The sequence below is a fragment of the Symsagittifera roscoffensis genome, chromosome 9, assembly GCF_963678635.1.
Source record: "Symsagittifera roscoffensis chromosome 9, txSymRosc1.1, whole genome shotgun sequence".
Taxonomy (NCBI): domain Eukaryota; kingdom Metazoa; phylum Xenacoelomorpha; order Acoela; family Convolutidae; genus Symsagittifera; species Symsagittifera roscoffensis.
This window is the reverse complement of record NC_087070.1, coordinates 53585213-53602702: the sequence shown is the minus strand read 5'-3', so window position 1 is coordinate 53602702 and position 17490 is coordinate 53585213. Positions and strand designations below refer to the sequence as shown.

The window sequence follows — 17490 nt, the reverse complement described above, 5'->3', positions numbered from 1 at the left end:
TTTTCATTTGAACAAGGTGATTATAATCGCTGAGCCTCTCTTTTTACATTTCTGAAAAAGGTCCTCTGCTACAAAAAATTTACTTTCTAGATATCTAGAGGAGCACAAAATGTAAACAGAACAAAAAGAACGAAACAAGGCTATTAACTTAAAGTCTAGCTGAATGTAGTTAGCAATTGCTTCGGCTGAACGGAAACTCGGCTAAATAATCCATATTCAGAAGTATCTTGGCTGTGTAATAACAGTAGTCAGCTACTATTCGCGTAGAATATGCTTCTAGGTGGTATCTTGGTATGCGTTTGTTCAAAACAAAACAAGACGGCCACGTTTTTAGCCCCCGGAAAAAGAAGTCCATAACGATACCCAAAACCCAAGTTCTAAGGACAATTACATCGCCGCAAACTAATGTCATAGCTTGTTTGGTGTGCAATGGTTATTATTTCAATGAATGGGTGTTAAGTTATGTTTTCTCAAATCTGTCGGACAATTAACAAAACTAAACTTTGTCTGAGAAAACACAACAAGTTACCATATAACCATAATGAAATGGTACACTTTTTCAAATCTAATAGAAATATCGTTTGAATTCCATTTTCTCAGCATATTTTCTCATCCTTGGAAATAGTATGGTTAAGGTGCTTGCGCTCTGCTTTTAAATGCTTCTAGATTTTAGCGGTCTTTCAAGTTCATTATAGTTCATTGAAATCGGATCAAGTGAGCGATCTGGCCCTTAATAGTTTTCGCTCGTTCACTAGGCTGGCAGCATTTTTTGCCAATAATTAGACTTTGGAACTTCCATATTCAGTTCCTGCTTACATTTTCCATTTACTTTTAGAGGGGGGGATCGTTCACTAGGTTTTTTGGGTGGGTCATGGGGGTATTCGTGATTCGTTTCAACTACACTTGCATTTTTTTCCAGTGGAAAAGGAGAGCTTTAATAGAGTACCCACGATCCAGCCATTACCAAACACATTAAGGATTTATAAAAGAACATTTGACAAAGTTAAACCATGCGAAGGATTCATTTGTGAAAAACGGAGAACTATCGATGAAATAATGATTTCGGCCCGTGTAAACAATCTCCCCTTGAATATACCAAGTGAACAATCTCCACCCTGACAAATTCAAAGAGTAAAGCCTGCATGTACAATGCTCAAGTCTGAATATTACTTTCAACCAGGTAAACGATCTCCTCCCTAAATTGAAAAAGGGGGAGATTGTTCACTTGGTCCATGATTTCTAGCAATTTGATTTCGCTAAGCTTAAGAAATGGCTCTTTTCCAGTACCCCCCTTTCATTTTTTTACATGCAAAGTGCCGTGTGAACAATTTTTGAGCCGCCTAATTTTGTAAGTTTACCAGGGGGTAAATGTCAGCCAATATATACTAACTTTGAGGGGGAGCGCGCGCCAAAAAAACGCGATTTTTTGGTCAAAATTATTCAAAAAGTGCCCAAAAACGGCTTTTTTGACTGTTTTTTCAAAAATTTGCCTGCGGCGCACTAAATTTAGCCAATATAGGGGCAAAACAGAACTTTGGAAGAGCTCGAAAAATCAATTTGGTCAACCTAAAAAAAAAAAAAAAAGGTCGTCAAAATTTTGGAAAATTTTTTGAAAATCCGCCCCCCCCTCGAGAAAATCCTAGATCCGCCCCTGAGGGGGTGGGAAACTGGAAAAGAGCCTAAGAAATTACAACAAGACTGCTCGTATCAGGGCAAAGTCCTGAATGTTCCGACTGTCTTTTAAGGTATATGGAGCAGTAAAAACATGAAAAAATGTTTTAAAAAAATGAATTTTTTTTTCAAAATTGAGATTTTTTGTGAAATTCATCCCCCCACACGCCATATTAAGTACAAAGTGATAGATATCGCTCCTTGTAACCAATAAATTATGACAAATAAGCTTCCTTGAACTAATTTGGAACGATTTCTACAACGGATCAAATCTCCGCTTACTCGTTAATTGCGCAAAATTTATCGCGCGTTAATTGTCTCAAATTGGCCAAAATGGCAACCTTAAAACCCTCATAACTTTACGAAAAATGATCACAGGGGAAGTATCTTTTCAAATTTAAGCTCAAGACAACAATAGTTTTCGAATGATATAAAAAAATTCCGTCAAAAATGGTTAGTTAAAAAGTCGAAATTTGTCTGAAGAAAAAACCCAACCCGAGCACAAATATTCCGTTACTTTCGTATCGAAAGTCGGAACAACAACAAGGCTCCCCTTCATTGCTTTCTTGTGACTGAGAGGAGAATGAAAAACAAAAAAACTCGTCCTAAAATCGGCCCATGTATCTTTCAAATCCCACCCCCCCCCCCACCAAAAAAAAACAAACAAATAAAAGAGAAGTAATAAAATGGCAAAAAACTCCCCACCCCAAAACCAATTTAGGGAAGTATAATCGCTCGAATGCTCCCAAATCGTTTTTTTTAAAGAATCAGCTAAAACTCTGGAACTTGCATCATTACAGTTGTACGTCGAATATTTTTTATATTATAATGAAAAAGGTCTAAATCACTAGAAAATTTCCCCGCTGTGACGACTAAGCCAACAAAACATAAAATACCCAACACTAGATAGACATTATTGTTGAGTTGTTAATGCCAGGCAGTTTTTGGATTATTGTCTTTTGAGAAATCGAGTTTTCTTTGAATTTGAAGAGCTCCTTAAAACTTCATAATTATGATGGTTTTTTAAGCGTTTCGACGGTGTTGGCAAACATTTATAATACTTTACAACCATGAAATGAAACTGAGTCGACATCTGAAACTCCCAAGAGTAAATATCAACCTGAAACACTTTCTCTCATCTTAGTTTTGGGCCATTAATCTCTTCGTGTTTATATTTATCCTTCCAAACTGAAATTGCCTGTAAGTGCATTCACAGCCCAGGCCGAACATTTGCTTTCTCTTCAGGGCAAATTTGTTCATATCAACTTATGAAAACATCTCCCAAGATAAGTTTGAATAAGGAGTCTCCAAGTCAAAACTATAAAGAAACAGCTGCAGCTTTCTTAATCATCACTATAAATTATCCCACACCACGCTAATCTTCAATTAAACCTGATTTTAAAACAACACCGGTAGACGAACAAAGTCCTAAAATCCTAAGTGTCCCACACAAATTATAGATGGTTTAAATAAAAAACATGCTGCTTCAAAAACGTTTTGTGAAACAGAAGTTAAGTTTTACCTCATTACTTGAAGAAAATAACTCCATTTTAGTGCAAATTAGAAAAGCATTCAGGGTTGCGGGAGAGCGCTTTAAAATCCACATAAGTTCAAACGTTCGAAAACTCCAAGGTGGCCTCTTAAGTGTTTTAATTTGATTAAAAAAAAAGGTTTTAAACATTTAAATTTCTTCGAAAATAAGTATAAAATCAAAATGTTGAATATTTTTGGCTATTCGTCTAATGCTGTCAAATAGAAGCCAAGTTTTGACATATTTTTGTCCCTATCGGTGTGAACGAATTTCATCAACGAAAAACTCGGGAAAAGAGCCTTAAGTTTAAAGGTCAGCCAAATTGATTTTAATAACACCTGTTGGTTTAAAAGTTCTTAGCAAGTTGTGAATCTTATTAAAACGAGGAGTATATAAAGCAAAAGGAGGCCGAAAAGTATATGTAAAACATCAAAAAAATATATTGAAAAAGAACAAGTGTTTTAAAACCCTTTTAAATTGTTTTAAAACACCCTAGTTTTAACATCGCCACACTGGAAAACTCCCTTTTGAAAATACTTTACCCTTTTTCAATGTTCAGAATAAAGTGCGCAATATGTATGGAAAGTATGTGCGCAAATGAGCATCCATCCTTACCAGGTTTGCAGTCACATTTCTGTTCATGCTCTCCCGTGACAGTGCACTGAGCCCCATTTCTGCACAGATGTGTTTTGCAGGGTCTGAACTGCTCCTCGCAAAACTGACCAAACCAGCCTGTCTCGCACTCACACCTGGACAAAAGATAAACATGTGTTAAAGACATAAGAGTGAAGCAAACCTGAGCCAACAAGCCAAGTGTGCACGAAACGCAAGCTCAAACCTATTAAACAATTGTTTATCAAAAAACTCGAAAAATCGAGACAAGTCTCGAAGACAAAATTACATGACCACATAGCTTTTATAAACACTAGTCACCAACTTTTTCCGTTACAGAGCGATTTACATTTAAAAACGAAAACTCTTCCGAATTGCTTTCAATAAGGATTATGGTCGTACAGCAAATCAAACTTGAAACGCAGAACTGTATCATAGGTTAAGCATAAACAAGACTGCTCGTATCAGGACAACGCCCTAAATTTTCTGACTGTTCATAAACTGGTCTCGAATAGTTTTTGGTTCATAAAATATTGACAAAATATGAATTTTTAGCTGAATATTAAGAATCGTGTTTGGAATTAATAAGACCAATTAACCTGCCTCAATTGAATTTGGAACGATTTTGTGGTGGTCACGTTAGCCTATTACTGAGGGTTTCGCAGGTTCTTTAAATCAGGATAGTTTAGTGGTGAGAGCGACCCTTCTGGAACCACGATGATGCAAGGATCGATTCCCAGAGGAAATAATTTGAGAACTAGTCGGAACAACTGTGAGCCATCTATTTTGTATACGTGATCTACTTTAATTTTGCAGCCCTAGATAATTGAAAAACACTATTTGAATCAGGTTAACATCCTCCCCGACCCCCCCCCCCCCCCCCACAATAGACCAGGCTAAGATCCTCCACCCCAAATGCACCGTTAAAATCCTCCACCCTAGCGTTCAACTCAAATTAAATTTGCTAAGCGCTCTAAAATGCTTTTTTTTCTTTTTTTGATTGACTGAAAATTCGAACTCCGAACTTAGTTAACATCCTTCCCTCTAAGCGGCTTTGGGGTCGAGGATGTGAAATTGGTCTTAAGTTTTCATGGGACCTATCTTTGACCAGACCAACGTGAAATTATTGATACACAATTGACTGACAAGCATATGCGCTTAATCTAGAGTTGAGCTTCACTAATTTAGATAATTAGCTCACGTTTTGTCAAAAAAACTATCGTTTTCAAAATCAGAAAAATTTTCTAAGTGAAATAGTCGCCAATATTGACTCACGCACAATCTATCAGGGTTTCTTGCTCCTGATAATGCCACAATCGAAGTTAGCATTCTGATTTGTTATTTGTTTTTAGTCTGGTAAAAAATTGGTCTGCTAAAAACCAGTCTGCTAAAAAACCTAGCACCTAGTTTTATCAACCATTGGTTCAGTTCAGCAAAATATCAGAGAAAATGTTACTTTTCACTTTCATTTCTACCCTGTGATAGAACTATACGCTTCTCTGAAATCTGCTCTATATTCTTACCATATTATTTTGATACCAAACGGATATGGCACTTAATTAACCTATGGGAGGCTTGGGGCAAAAAATAGGGTTTCAATCAGGGAATAAACTCGTTTTTGCTATTTTCAAGTAAAAATGATATCTTTACTGCAAAAAATATTAAAGCGTAAATGTACACAATCAGATCCATAACTGGAACTTTCGACTAAAATCTATCAATGAATTTACAACTGAAATAACGTTAATACGAAATATCACTAATATTAACAAATTTTTGTTAAATGTTTTTTGTGGTACCTAATTTTGCGAGGAAAAAATAGTCAACAAATGTTTTTGAAGTACCTAATTTAGCGAGGAAAAAATAGTTAACAAATATTTTTTGAGGTACCTAATTTAGCGAGGAAAAAATAGTTAACAAAGGTTTTTTGAGGTACCTAATTTAGCGAGGAAAAAATAGTTAACAAATGTTTTTGTGGTACATAATTTTGCAAGGACAAAACTTAATATCCGCCAGAAGAAAACTTTACTTCCTACTTCGTAGTCGGAATAATGAAAACATACATATTTAGAAAAGAAAAATACTAAGCTTTAGTTATTTATGTTCACGTAACTCGACATCCAGATAATTAATTCTGGTTCACTCGATACAATATAGATTTAATTTACCAATAGTATTTTTTAAACGCAATTTTTTGACAACTTATATGTTACAAGGGCTATTCCCAATTTTTTTTGAATATATATTTTTGCGCTCTTCATCTTAAAAAAGTGAATTCAGTCTGAGCCTAGTCAATACTAGTAATTTTCTAAGAACGGATTAGTAGCGAAAACAATTGGTGGCTGTATATTCGTAATAAATAAACTGTTTTTTTTGGTCATGACTTAGAAATTGCTCAAAATGCCATTATTCATTTGAAAAAATTGCCTTCAATGCTGAAAATCTTGTTTCACACAGATGCGAATTTGCACTTCGCAAACACAAGCAAACATGACCAATAACGCTACTGGGAAAAACTGAATGAGTAAAAATTTGAAAAGTGACGCACGCCAATTATGAGTCTACATAATTGTAAAGTGACGCATTAGCAATACCAGTCAATTTGAAAAAAAAATACCAACTAACATGCCTCAATTTATAGAGCGGACGCATTTTAGCTAGTATACGAAAAAGCTCATTAAAAACATTCGACCCTGACCAGGTTCGAACCCCCTGCAGATCCATGATACCTTGAAGCTAAAATGCTATTTAAAATAAATTAGTCTGTGGTAATATCCTAAGCATTGGCTGTACGTAACAACTGGTTATTGATCAAAATGAACAATATTTGCGAATTAGGTTGGAAAAAAAAGAGAGTTCATACTATAACACAAGCGTTGCTTGTGTAAATAAACTTTTGTTATACGCCACCGTTTTCATAACGATTATTATCACATAGCTGCTATAATATTACGTTATAACATAGAAATGTCATAGGACATAATTTCAATACATAAAATTGAAACCAACCTCCAAGTTTTATCGCTGGAGTCACTTTTGCAGCTGCCGTGTCCGCCGCAAATGTCGAAATGTTGTTCACAGACATCCAGTTTCTTTTCACATTTTGCTCCTTTGAATCCATCTTCGCATGTACATTTAGCTTGTCCTCTTTCCTCGTAACAAACGCCTGAGTTGTTACAGGATTCTTTTGTACAGACATCTTCAACAGAAACGATCTTGTCGCAAAGTTTTCCTATCGTTCCTGGAAAACATATACATTTGGGTGATCCATCTGAAAGCTGGTAGCATCTTTCAACATGGTTGCATTGGTTTTTCTGTGATTCAGTACACGGATTGAAGCTTTCACAATGGTCGCCGAAAGTTCCGTCGTTGCAAGTGCATTCTGGGTAAGCGGCTAAAGTATAGCCGGTGACTTCTAGGGAGGGTGGGTAGGACGTTGATTCGTCGGGGATGTTAACGAGAACCATTTGACATGCTGCCTGATGGTGACAGTAGGACTTGTTGCGATAGCAGCTGTCCTCGAATTGACACAAAGGTCCAAAGAAACCGGCCGAACATCTAAAAATTTCAAAGTCATTTTTCAAACTCAATTGAATCTTTATTACATCAGATTTAAAAAATGTAATGTAATTTTCTGTGAACGCGCTTGCGATTCAAAAAAATTTCACAGACGAATTATTTAGATGGTTGATTAACCCTAACTTTTATTGATAAGAACGGTCAAAAAATTAACGGTCAAAATCCATTCAAATATTATTACAGTAGAAAAACCCTTAATTTTTCGTTAGACTTATTTTTAATTTCTGTTGGAAAATATTCAAAAGTGACTCCATTTGCCAATGTTCCTACCCTACAGAAGAATGTTGAAGTTCATTATCCGACCGGACGGAACGTATTCTTAATTTACAGGCCGACGCCTCCTCAATTATAACCGGAAACGCCCCTTAAATTGCTCTGATTGAATCGATTAATCCATCGGAAATATGTGGCTTTTCCTCTATTTCTGCATAATTGATGAACATTATTATGTTCACTAATTTCACGCTATTTAGCTGACTTTTTAAGTTCGTAGTTTAACAACACACAAGAAGAGTCAAGAATCCGCCCGCGGTCCGTCCCTTGCAAGACTTTTTTATACTTGTCGCTGTCATTTATTTCTCTGGTAAATAACTCAAACTTTTGTTAAGTAATTTCCCCTAGGGGGACCAAAACAATTACTTGGTTTGTGTGGGTTTCTAATCAAAGTAAACAAAATTGTTGTTAGTGAGAATTAACTTGATTAAATATTAACGAGATTAGTCTGTAAAGCACAAATCGAGCTTCGAAAAAATTGTTTTGATACAATTAACTTTTTAAAAAACAGACCCAATGGCTAGGCTACAAAACAAGTGTTGACCTGCTTGATCGAAACTAAAAATCAGCTCAGAGGCCAGAGCTACAGTCAAGAAATCAACTGCACATGTTATTGCATTCATGTCGCAAGAAAGTCAGTATCTCGGTTTTGGTGCAAGTAGCTTAGAAAAAGCACAGTTTTAAAAATAGAAACAACAAAAGACGGTTGCTGTGCAAATTTTACAGAATGATGCGACCATATTAATATCTTTGTAAAAAACAATTCAAAACAAAAAAAAATCGGAAAGTTTTATTTTCGGATTTTGTTAGGGTAGGGGAGGGGAGGGGGCGTTTCTAAAAACTCTAGGTGCTAGTTACGTGCATCTCTGACTAGCAAGGATATTAAGTTGCCGTGGGCATAGAAACTCTCCCGACCCTGATGGATGAAATAAAACCTTTTTTCACATCATTTTCGAAATTTTCCATATTTTCTGTTGATTTTATTCACTAGAAAACATCCAACGAGAAATAATTATAACTGAAATTTAAAAAAAATCAGCTAAACCAAATTGGGCGCCATCAAAAATTAGCTTACCTTATCAAAGTTCACGAAATTTGGTCAGCAAATAGGAAAATCTCGGAACATGAAACTCATAGGGTACTTAATATGATATCAAAATTGAGCAAAAGCAAAAAAGAAACGTGGTTTGAAAATTAAGATTTTCTTGTTAGTCAGCTTTTTATAAATTCCTTAAATCGCTGTAAAATATATGCCGTTAATTGAACCAAAACAGGTCTAAAACTGATAGAAAACAAAAAAAACTACATACACTTGTTTCATTTCAACCTGCGAAACTTAAAAATTTCAATAAGGGCGGATCTAGGATTTTATCATACATGAAGTTTTTGACTCAAAACAAATTTTTTGGCCATCTAAGCCTAGCTTATCACCCGAATATTATAAGAAGCATTTTAACTGTGATAGAAAATTTGAACTGTGTTTGAAAATTTCATTCACAGTTCAAAATTTCTATCACAGTTCAAATCTTTCTTTTTATCATCAGGTGATAAGTGAGGCTTATATGGTAAATTTAATTTGGAATAAAAAAGTATGATAAATTGAGTGAAAGCTATTTTATTGCAAATTTTAAGCAATTAACATTTTTGTTTATATTAATTTTTTCACAAACTATATCGTTATATAGTTTAAAAAAATAGCATGAAATAAATTCAGCAACGTAACCCAGTTTTATGAAATGATTCAAATCCATTTTACCACTAATGAATCTATATCAAAACACTTAAAACAATTTAGGCAGCTGAAAATTTTGAAGTCAAGTGTTCTATTCCAAAAAGCACCAGTTTTGGCTATATAAAAAAATCAGATTTTATTGTTCCGACTTTCAAAGAAATTGACAGAATATTTGTACTCAGGGTCGGTTTTTTTCTCCAGGATTTTGACGTTACTTTTAGATCATACTAAAAATATTGTTACCCTGAGGTCAAATCGAAGAAGATAATTCACTTGAGATCATTTTTCATTAAGTTATGGGGGTTTAAACATTGCCCATTGAGGACAATTAACGAGCGATATTTTTCGTGCTTCTAACTCGTAACGAAAATATAATTCCTCATAAAAATAGTTTCAAACTGAACTGAGGTATGCTATGCAAAATATATTGCTTTTTACTTTAAAAAGCGTGTGGTGGATGATTCTCAAAAAAATCAAACTTAAATTTTTTTCTTTGTTGAAATTTTAAAATTTTTTCATGAAATATTACTCCATATACCTTAAAAGGCAATTGGAACATTCCGGGCTTTGCTTTTTCAGGGGATCGCAGTCGGAACATTCAACCTTGCTAATTTTGTGTGGTTTTGTGCTTGTTTTAGATTAACAATCCTGATTATTGATACACATAAAAAATACATAAATAGTAACGATTTCAACGAGAGGTGTAGAAATAATCTAATCGTTTTACTTTAAGGAAAAGAAAAGCATACATTTTGTGTAAAAATTTGGTACTACTATGATCGGCTGGTCCCTAAAAAAAAGCTTTTATGATAAACAGGATCTGCACATAGTAATTTGACAACTAATTTGTATATAAATTACTCATTTCAATCTCGCAAAATGATTTCAATTAGAAAAATTTTAGATTTAAATTTGTAGTTACTATCGTTGAAATCAAGCAAAATGCTCATTTAACTTAACTTACAAATTAAAAGCCATAATTGCGATACTTACCTATATTCAAAACTCATTTTTGGCAAATTTTTCAAAATAATTTTTAAATTAAAATGATGAAACTGAGGTTATACGAACTCAGTAAATATGAAGCGTTTGAAAACATTTTGGGACATGTTTCTTAAAGACGGTGGCAATCAATAAGCAAAATGGTCTAAGAGCAGAAAAACAGAAATATCAACTTTTATAAACTAATCGGTAAATTAATTATCAGAAATGTCAATAGTACCAACGCAACGAACATTAAATGCATAATTTGAGTAATTTAATCAAGAATTTAAAAAAATTGAATAAAATAATGAAATTAGACAATTCGTGCATAAATTATTCGTTTTCTTGGAATTTTTTACGATTCTATTAATTGTTTTATCAATTAGCCCGTATAAACCAATATAAGTCAACATTTTTCTGTTTTTCAGCTCTTGGACACATTCTGCACTTGGACCATTCTGCTTATTGCTACGCCTCCCTTAAGACCATCTTATAAATGTTAAACAATTTGAGAGCTCTAGGTGCCTATTCTCAATGGACCTGGTTAATTTTAAGGAACCAGCCTATCATAATAGCACCAAATATTTCGTTCTTTTATTGAGCAGCATTTACTCGCCCCTTTCTATTTTGTTTACAAAAACTAACAGGGTTGAGATAAAAAAAAAACGATTTTTACGCAAAAACTCTTACCGGCCTTTTGCAAATAATAAATTAATTGACAGGTTCTAATGTTTTCAAAGCTTGTTAATCTAGTCTGATCTGGTGCTGCTTTGAACAAATTGAACCCGTAATCACCAGTCTTTTAGAGCAAATGATTCACGTTAAAAATTTATTTAGAAATACTGAGATTTTTTGTACTCTGGTCTGTGTTGAGTTAGTTAGGACCAGCGGTGGAACTTTTCAGTAATTTTTGCAATCAAATTGACATTGATTTTAGAAGCTTATGTATGAATATTAACGGGCATTGTGTTTGGGTAAAGTCACTGGCTGGTGATGGGCAAGATAATGGGCCATGTTGGCTTAATGGTGTTCTCCTTCAGCTTAACTGGTGACTTTTCGAGACTCCGTCATGGACTTCGCTACTGACGCTACTCAGTTTTCTAATTGAATACTTCAGTGAAACAAGGATAGCCGGTTACTGTGCAAGTAGCACAGAATGTTCCGACCATAGTCTTAAAAAATAAGAAAACTGATATTTCGAACGGGTTTTTCTCGACAAAGAAATTTTTCTCAAAATTTTTTCATGTCGTTCGAATCACGACTGAAAGATCTGGAATATGATATATCACTCAACTCAACCCAATGATTATTCCTGTTTGATAAAAACAGATATTATGAAAATGTATGGGATCGGGTTTTTTTAATTATTTTTTTAAAATTTATTTTATTTATTGGACGCTTTGGAAATTTTTTTTTACTTTTTCAAAAATAAGTCCTCCCATGGGGAAAGTTTTTGATAATTATTGTAAAGTCGAGGTACCCTTGACATGTAAAAAGGCTGACGAAGCATTCAAGGCGTTGGTCGCGTAATACGAGCAACTTTGTGTTATCTTCGAATCTGCTGTATAATTTTTGGTACCTGAAAGTTAGTCTTTGTTTTGTGAAATAGATCTTTTCCTTTGGCTGAATACAAATTTTTTCACAGCTTATCAGGCCTTGTTTTTAGCATGAGCCCTGTTTGATATGTCTATCTTCTTTAATCCTAAAGTTTTTGATATTGAAAACCAACCAACCCCCCCCCCCCCCACAATTCTGGTTGCCAAAATTTTTCCAAAGGGTCCCCCTTAGCTATAACTTTATGCTATCCATTTTTCGCTGAACATCCTCATAATTGTTCTAAAAGCGCCTTTGGCGCCAACACGACTAATTTTTCTCAAAATAGGGTCCTTATACTACTTAAGAATTGCTCGGAAAATCAAATTGGTCTTAAAAAAAAGGTCGGCCAATTTTACGAAACCCCCCCTCTAGAAAAATTTCAGAGCACGGCCACTGAACCCTACTATTGTAATTTTACCCCAATTTAAATTCCCAGTGCTGAAAACACCTCTACACTTCAATTCTCAAAATAACGAAATCAAATTTTGTTTTTCGCCTTTCATAATCAATTGTCAATCTTCTGACCAAAACCTTAGCTCTTTTTTAAGACTACTTACTCGCAAACTTTGTGAGCTGGCGCATCTTTAGAGTTCCTTTCCCGTTCCTGGTCGACAACAAAGCACAGTCCGTTTCCATTGCAGTGTACAGGCGAACATGAGGCTAGAAAAAACACCAGTTGGTAATTTATTGTTTTTTTTAAACTTTTTTTGTTTATGCAGGATTGTTTGATTGGAAATGTGTATTTTAGTATGTGTATCTGAACAACTGTGTAGCTCTGATTATATTCAATGATAGTCAATAAAACGCAGGGAAAAGTTTATTTTGGCTATCCGGGAAATGTACTCGTCCAAAAATTATCAAAGGTCCAATATTCGAAAATTCACCCGAAACTAAAAATTTTTCGTTATTCAGACGTTTCGGCCCTCTACCGGCCAAAACGAGAGTAAAAATTGGTTATTTCTGAGTTAAAATGTATTCTTCAAAAAAAACCATATAGACGAATTAAGTGCAAACTATCCTTCAATTTCGAATTGATTCAACTTAACTATGGCAAAACTATTGGACCACTAAACTATGGCATGATTAGCTTTCGAAAACTCCAAAAGTGACTTACCAAGATAATTGGCTGATTTGTTAGCTATGGGCGTATACTCGGGCAGATAATTCAGATGTCTCTTTAGAACCCAATCCGGAACATCCTCAAGATCCTTTTCTTTGTCTCCAGAAACACCGCCGATCCCGACAACCACGATTAAGCCCAGTAACATGAGTTTCATTATCGAAGTGCGTAATTTTATGACTTTTTTCATTTTTCGTTTGTTAAAAACCCAACGCTCAGAATGAAGTTTTTACAGAGGTTGAAAAACTTCACTTTATTTGAAAGTTTTTCGCGGAATGCTGATTTTAAATTTGAATGATCTTTCAATTTGACATAAAGATGTCTCCAAATTGCATTTGTGTGGCGATATGCGATGTTGACTTTCTGTATAGTTTTTTTGGCGTGTGACCTTGAATATTGATGTTAGAAAAATCCAGGGACCAAACTGGCTAATTTAACGCTCTCGATTCGTCGAATTTGTTCATATAGTAATGTAGAAAATAGGGTTGAGCTCAATTTCTGGGTAAAAATTGGCAAATGTTATTTAATGAAACGGATTTCAAAATTCGAACCCTTGCTTGTAAAAAAATTGATAAGTAGAAATGCTATTTCAAATTTGCCAAAAAACAATAATTGACTCTCCGATTAAGTTATAAATGAGTTGTACAAATTAACACAAAGAAACTGTGTAATTCAATGGTTTTTGAGAAATTTGTTATAAAGAGATAGTTTACAGAGATAAGAGTTTGAAATATCGGCCAATCAGAATTGAGAAATTAGGAACCTGACTCTGATTGCTGCTAACAAATCCCTCGAATGTCAGGCCACCGAGTTAAACTAATTTTTCTTGGAGATTTTTTGATTTGAACCTTGTTACTTATTGATTTTCTTTCGGCCCAATCATCTGAAAACTGTTTGAGGAACCTTTTTGCGACCTAACACCAACGGCTCCGCCTCGAATTCTTCTGGTTTGGACAAAATATATTTAGAGACAAAGGGCTGCTATTATGTTATCTTACAACAGCTCAGAGAGCATAGAAATTTCTCGTAACTTTTCGAAAGTTTATCAATAAATTAACCATTTTTCAACTATCAAATTAACACAGCAAACGAAATTGGAAAACAATCACGCAAAATGGTCAAATGGTATTTTGATTAAGCTGTAACTTCGTAAAAATTAACAAAACAATAATAAATATAGTATCAAATAATTACAAATAAATGAATTTAATTTCACTTAACGAACCCGCACGCAGAATTACACGCAGCTCATAAAAGGACTGAAATTGCAATCCATAGCTGATAAAAATTCAATCATTAGCACACGCAATATACTTAGCATGGAATGAATGGTTAATTTCACGTGAGATAATTTGTGAAAAGTAATAACTAATAATGGAATATATATTATCTAAGAATTGAGCATGTATTAACAAAATGGGCTAAAATACTGCTCAATAAAAATATATCATTCTATTGTAGGAAATGGGTACGGCTCTCAATTGAAATTCCGTCCCTTGCAATAATACTGAAAGTTTTTAAGACCCACTCTTAAAACTGCTAACTAAACTTTACACGGCCAAAGGGTCCCCTTAAGCAATATTTTGCGACATCCATTTTGGTCGACGAATCCTAAAAGTGTACTAAAGGCGCCTCAGGTGCCAATATGCACAAAACGTGAGAATTTCAAGAATTATTATAGTCAGTAGCGGATTGGGGGGGTTCAGGGAGGGTGGAACCTATCTCATGGATTCGACCCCCTCGCAATCCAAAGAGTCCCCACTTTGATTATTGCACCACATCTATTTTTAGCTCTTCGACCTTAAGATTTTTCTAGAGGCCAAAAAATAATTTTTTGGCCTGTTTTTGACACTTCCTCTGAGGTGCAAATTGAATCTCAAAAAAGGGGTCTTGATAGTGTTTTTGCTTTGAGAGAGATCAGAAACTGAATTTGGTCGAACAAATTAGAAAAAATCTTGATAAATGTTTTTTTTGAGAAAACCGACCTTCTCCACCCGCGAAAATCCCAGATCCGCTTTTGAAGCTTTTTTTTTCAGGGTCCCCATTTTGTACTATTTTGAGATATCCGTTTTGGCTGACTGACCCTGAAGTTTTTCTAAAGCGCCTTCGGCGCTAAAATATACCAATGTTTGGGGAGCGCGCGCCAAAAAAAACATGAGCGCGTGCCGTCAAATTTTCCCAAAAAGTGTCTAAAAATGCCTTTTTTAAACTATTTTTTCAAACATTTGCCTGCAGGGCAGAAAATTTGGTAAAAATGGGTTCTTTCTGGTGTTTTGGGAGAGTTCGGGAAATCAATTTGGTGGACCTAAATGAAAAATTCGATAAAATTTTTGAACATTAAAAAAAAAAATCCGTTTCTCCCTTCAGAAAATCTTAGCTCCGCCCCTGTGACAGACAGTTGTTTTCAAAGTGGCTGGATATTTTTTTTCAAGAAACCGTAGAGTGGGCGGGGTACGCGAAAGGGATTTGTTTCCTTTTTATTGCCTAATCTGCTGTTTCTAGAAATGAGAAATGGCGACCAGAATAGATTTTAATTTCGTCATCATAACGCTTGAATATAGCAAAAGAATTTGAAATACAAATCAAAATCAGTTCTTATGTGGAAAACACGGAAAAATTTTTGCAAAGCAATTTTGCATCCGATAATGGATAGCCTTATACATTTGTTCAAATTTTTGTTTGAAAACCAAAAAACCTGACCAATGCGAGCTTCGAACCTGTGACCATTTTGGTGCGACTAAATTGCTCTTACTTTAAAGCAGTTATATGATTTTACTCTTCTCTAAAGCAAGCCTTTCGAGACTGCGTAGTGCATGGCGTTTCAAGGTGCTTGATTTTCACGAGAATTTCAGAGATTTTCAACGGTTTTGGCCTTATACAAGATATGCACTCAACTTCAGTAGTTTTAAGGGCTGACCTCAACCTAGCATGCAAAATTGATGACGAATAAAAATATTCCACAAACTGAAGATCATGCATTCGGTACCCGAGCTGAGGTGCTCACATTATGTTTTGACCGTCTCGACGAAAAGTTGGTATGTTTCGACCGTGCTCGACGCAAGAAAAATATATTTCGACCGTGTTCGACCGAAAAAATTGTGCTCGGCCGTGCTCGACCCAAGCGAGATATGTTTTGATAGTCTCGAGCGAACTCGGATACGTTTCGACTTTCAAACAACATTCATTATCCAAATTTAAACGTTATACTTTATGCTTTTGCATCATTTGATTTTTTGTCAGAATGAAAAGCAATGATTAAAGTTATTTGCAATTTAAATAATTCGTAGAAATGAACTATTTTTGAGCTATTTTTTTCCATCTTTTGCAATACTCGTTTGCAATTTGATTTAAAAGGTTAAAAAATATATGTTGATATTTGAAACAAATTTTTTTTTTGGACAATGGGTGTTTTTCGAAGGCGCTCGACCGTGCTCGAGGTGTGTTTCGTATCTGTGCTCGACCCAAAACCCTGTCTCAAATGTACCTTTGCGGTCAAGCACTGTCAGTGTACGCGACTTTGAAAATCGAAACATAAAGTCTGCACCTCGATCCTGGTAACGACTTTCAATGTTATTGGATAACTATTTTTGAAAATTGGTCTCGGAGCGACGTTGAAACGAACGATAGATCTGACCCAACCATTAGTTCTAGAAATCGGAGTATAAAGAAAAGTGACTTCTGTTTCTGAGATTCAGCTGAGAACGGATCTAATTGAGACATTGAGAAACTTCTATTCGACCACTGCATGATTTTTTGGCCATATATTTTGTTCTAAAATGACAATATTTCGAAATAAGAATCAGCAAGTGTCTGGTTCGGCAATTTGTCCTCCCGCCATTATAAAAAATCGCAAAAAGCGTTGATTCCAATCCAACAATGAAAGTGCACAAAGAAGCCTCCAATATTTGCAGATACTAAACACTTGTGCTCTCAGAATTGAATTGACACGAACAAAAGTTTTTGTAGCTCATCATGACAAAAGAAATTTTTTTTTAAAGATTCTGTTGGTGAAAATTGTGGCACTCTTACCAATCATTAACTTCTTACGGTTTTACAACGGGTGATGCGGAATATGCCTTTTGCGGTCCAACAAATTTCTGAGTCGTGAGGTCGTGACAGGATTTTAAAAAAGTTACGTAATAACCGTTCTTACGTTTCTAAAGACAAGACTCGGGGCAAGGCAACAATGCCGAAGTACAACAGTGCCAAAAAAGAAAGCATTTGAACAGTACCAAAAAAAAGAAAAAAAACACTTTAGAAAGCTTGAATTACCGTTTATAACAGATTATACATGTTTTCCAATAATATCTTTGTTTCGATTTTTCGATGCTTATGATCGCTTCAATGTCTATAATTGCTGCTGTTTTTTTTCTGATATTTTCTTAACTTTAT

General features: G+C 34.8%; 1 protein-coding gene across 1 annotated transcript in view; it reads right to left on the bottom strand.

The window, feature by feature from the left end:
- The window catches only part of LOC134853846 (neurogenic locus notch homolog protein 1-like), a 60807-nt gene extending 46420 nt beyond the window's left edge, over window positions 1-14387 (bottom strand). Inside the window, exons 1-4 of the mRNA XM_063869789.1 lie at window positions 13093-14387; window positions 12536-12638; window positions 6824-7372; window positions 3818-3951 (exon numbers count right to left, since the gene is read on the bottom strand). Of these exons, the coding sequence (XP_063725859.1) occupies window positions 3818-3951; window positions 6824-7372; window positions 12536-12638; window positions 13093-13288 (982 nt within the window). The 5' untranslated portion in view covers window positions 13289-14387. The remainder of the gene's footprint in view (window positions 1-3817; window positions 3952-6823; window positions 7373-12535; window positions 12639-13092) is intronic.
- Window positions 14388-17490: the final 3103 nt, after the last annotated feature.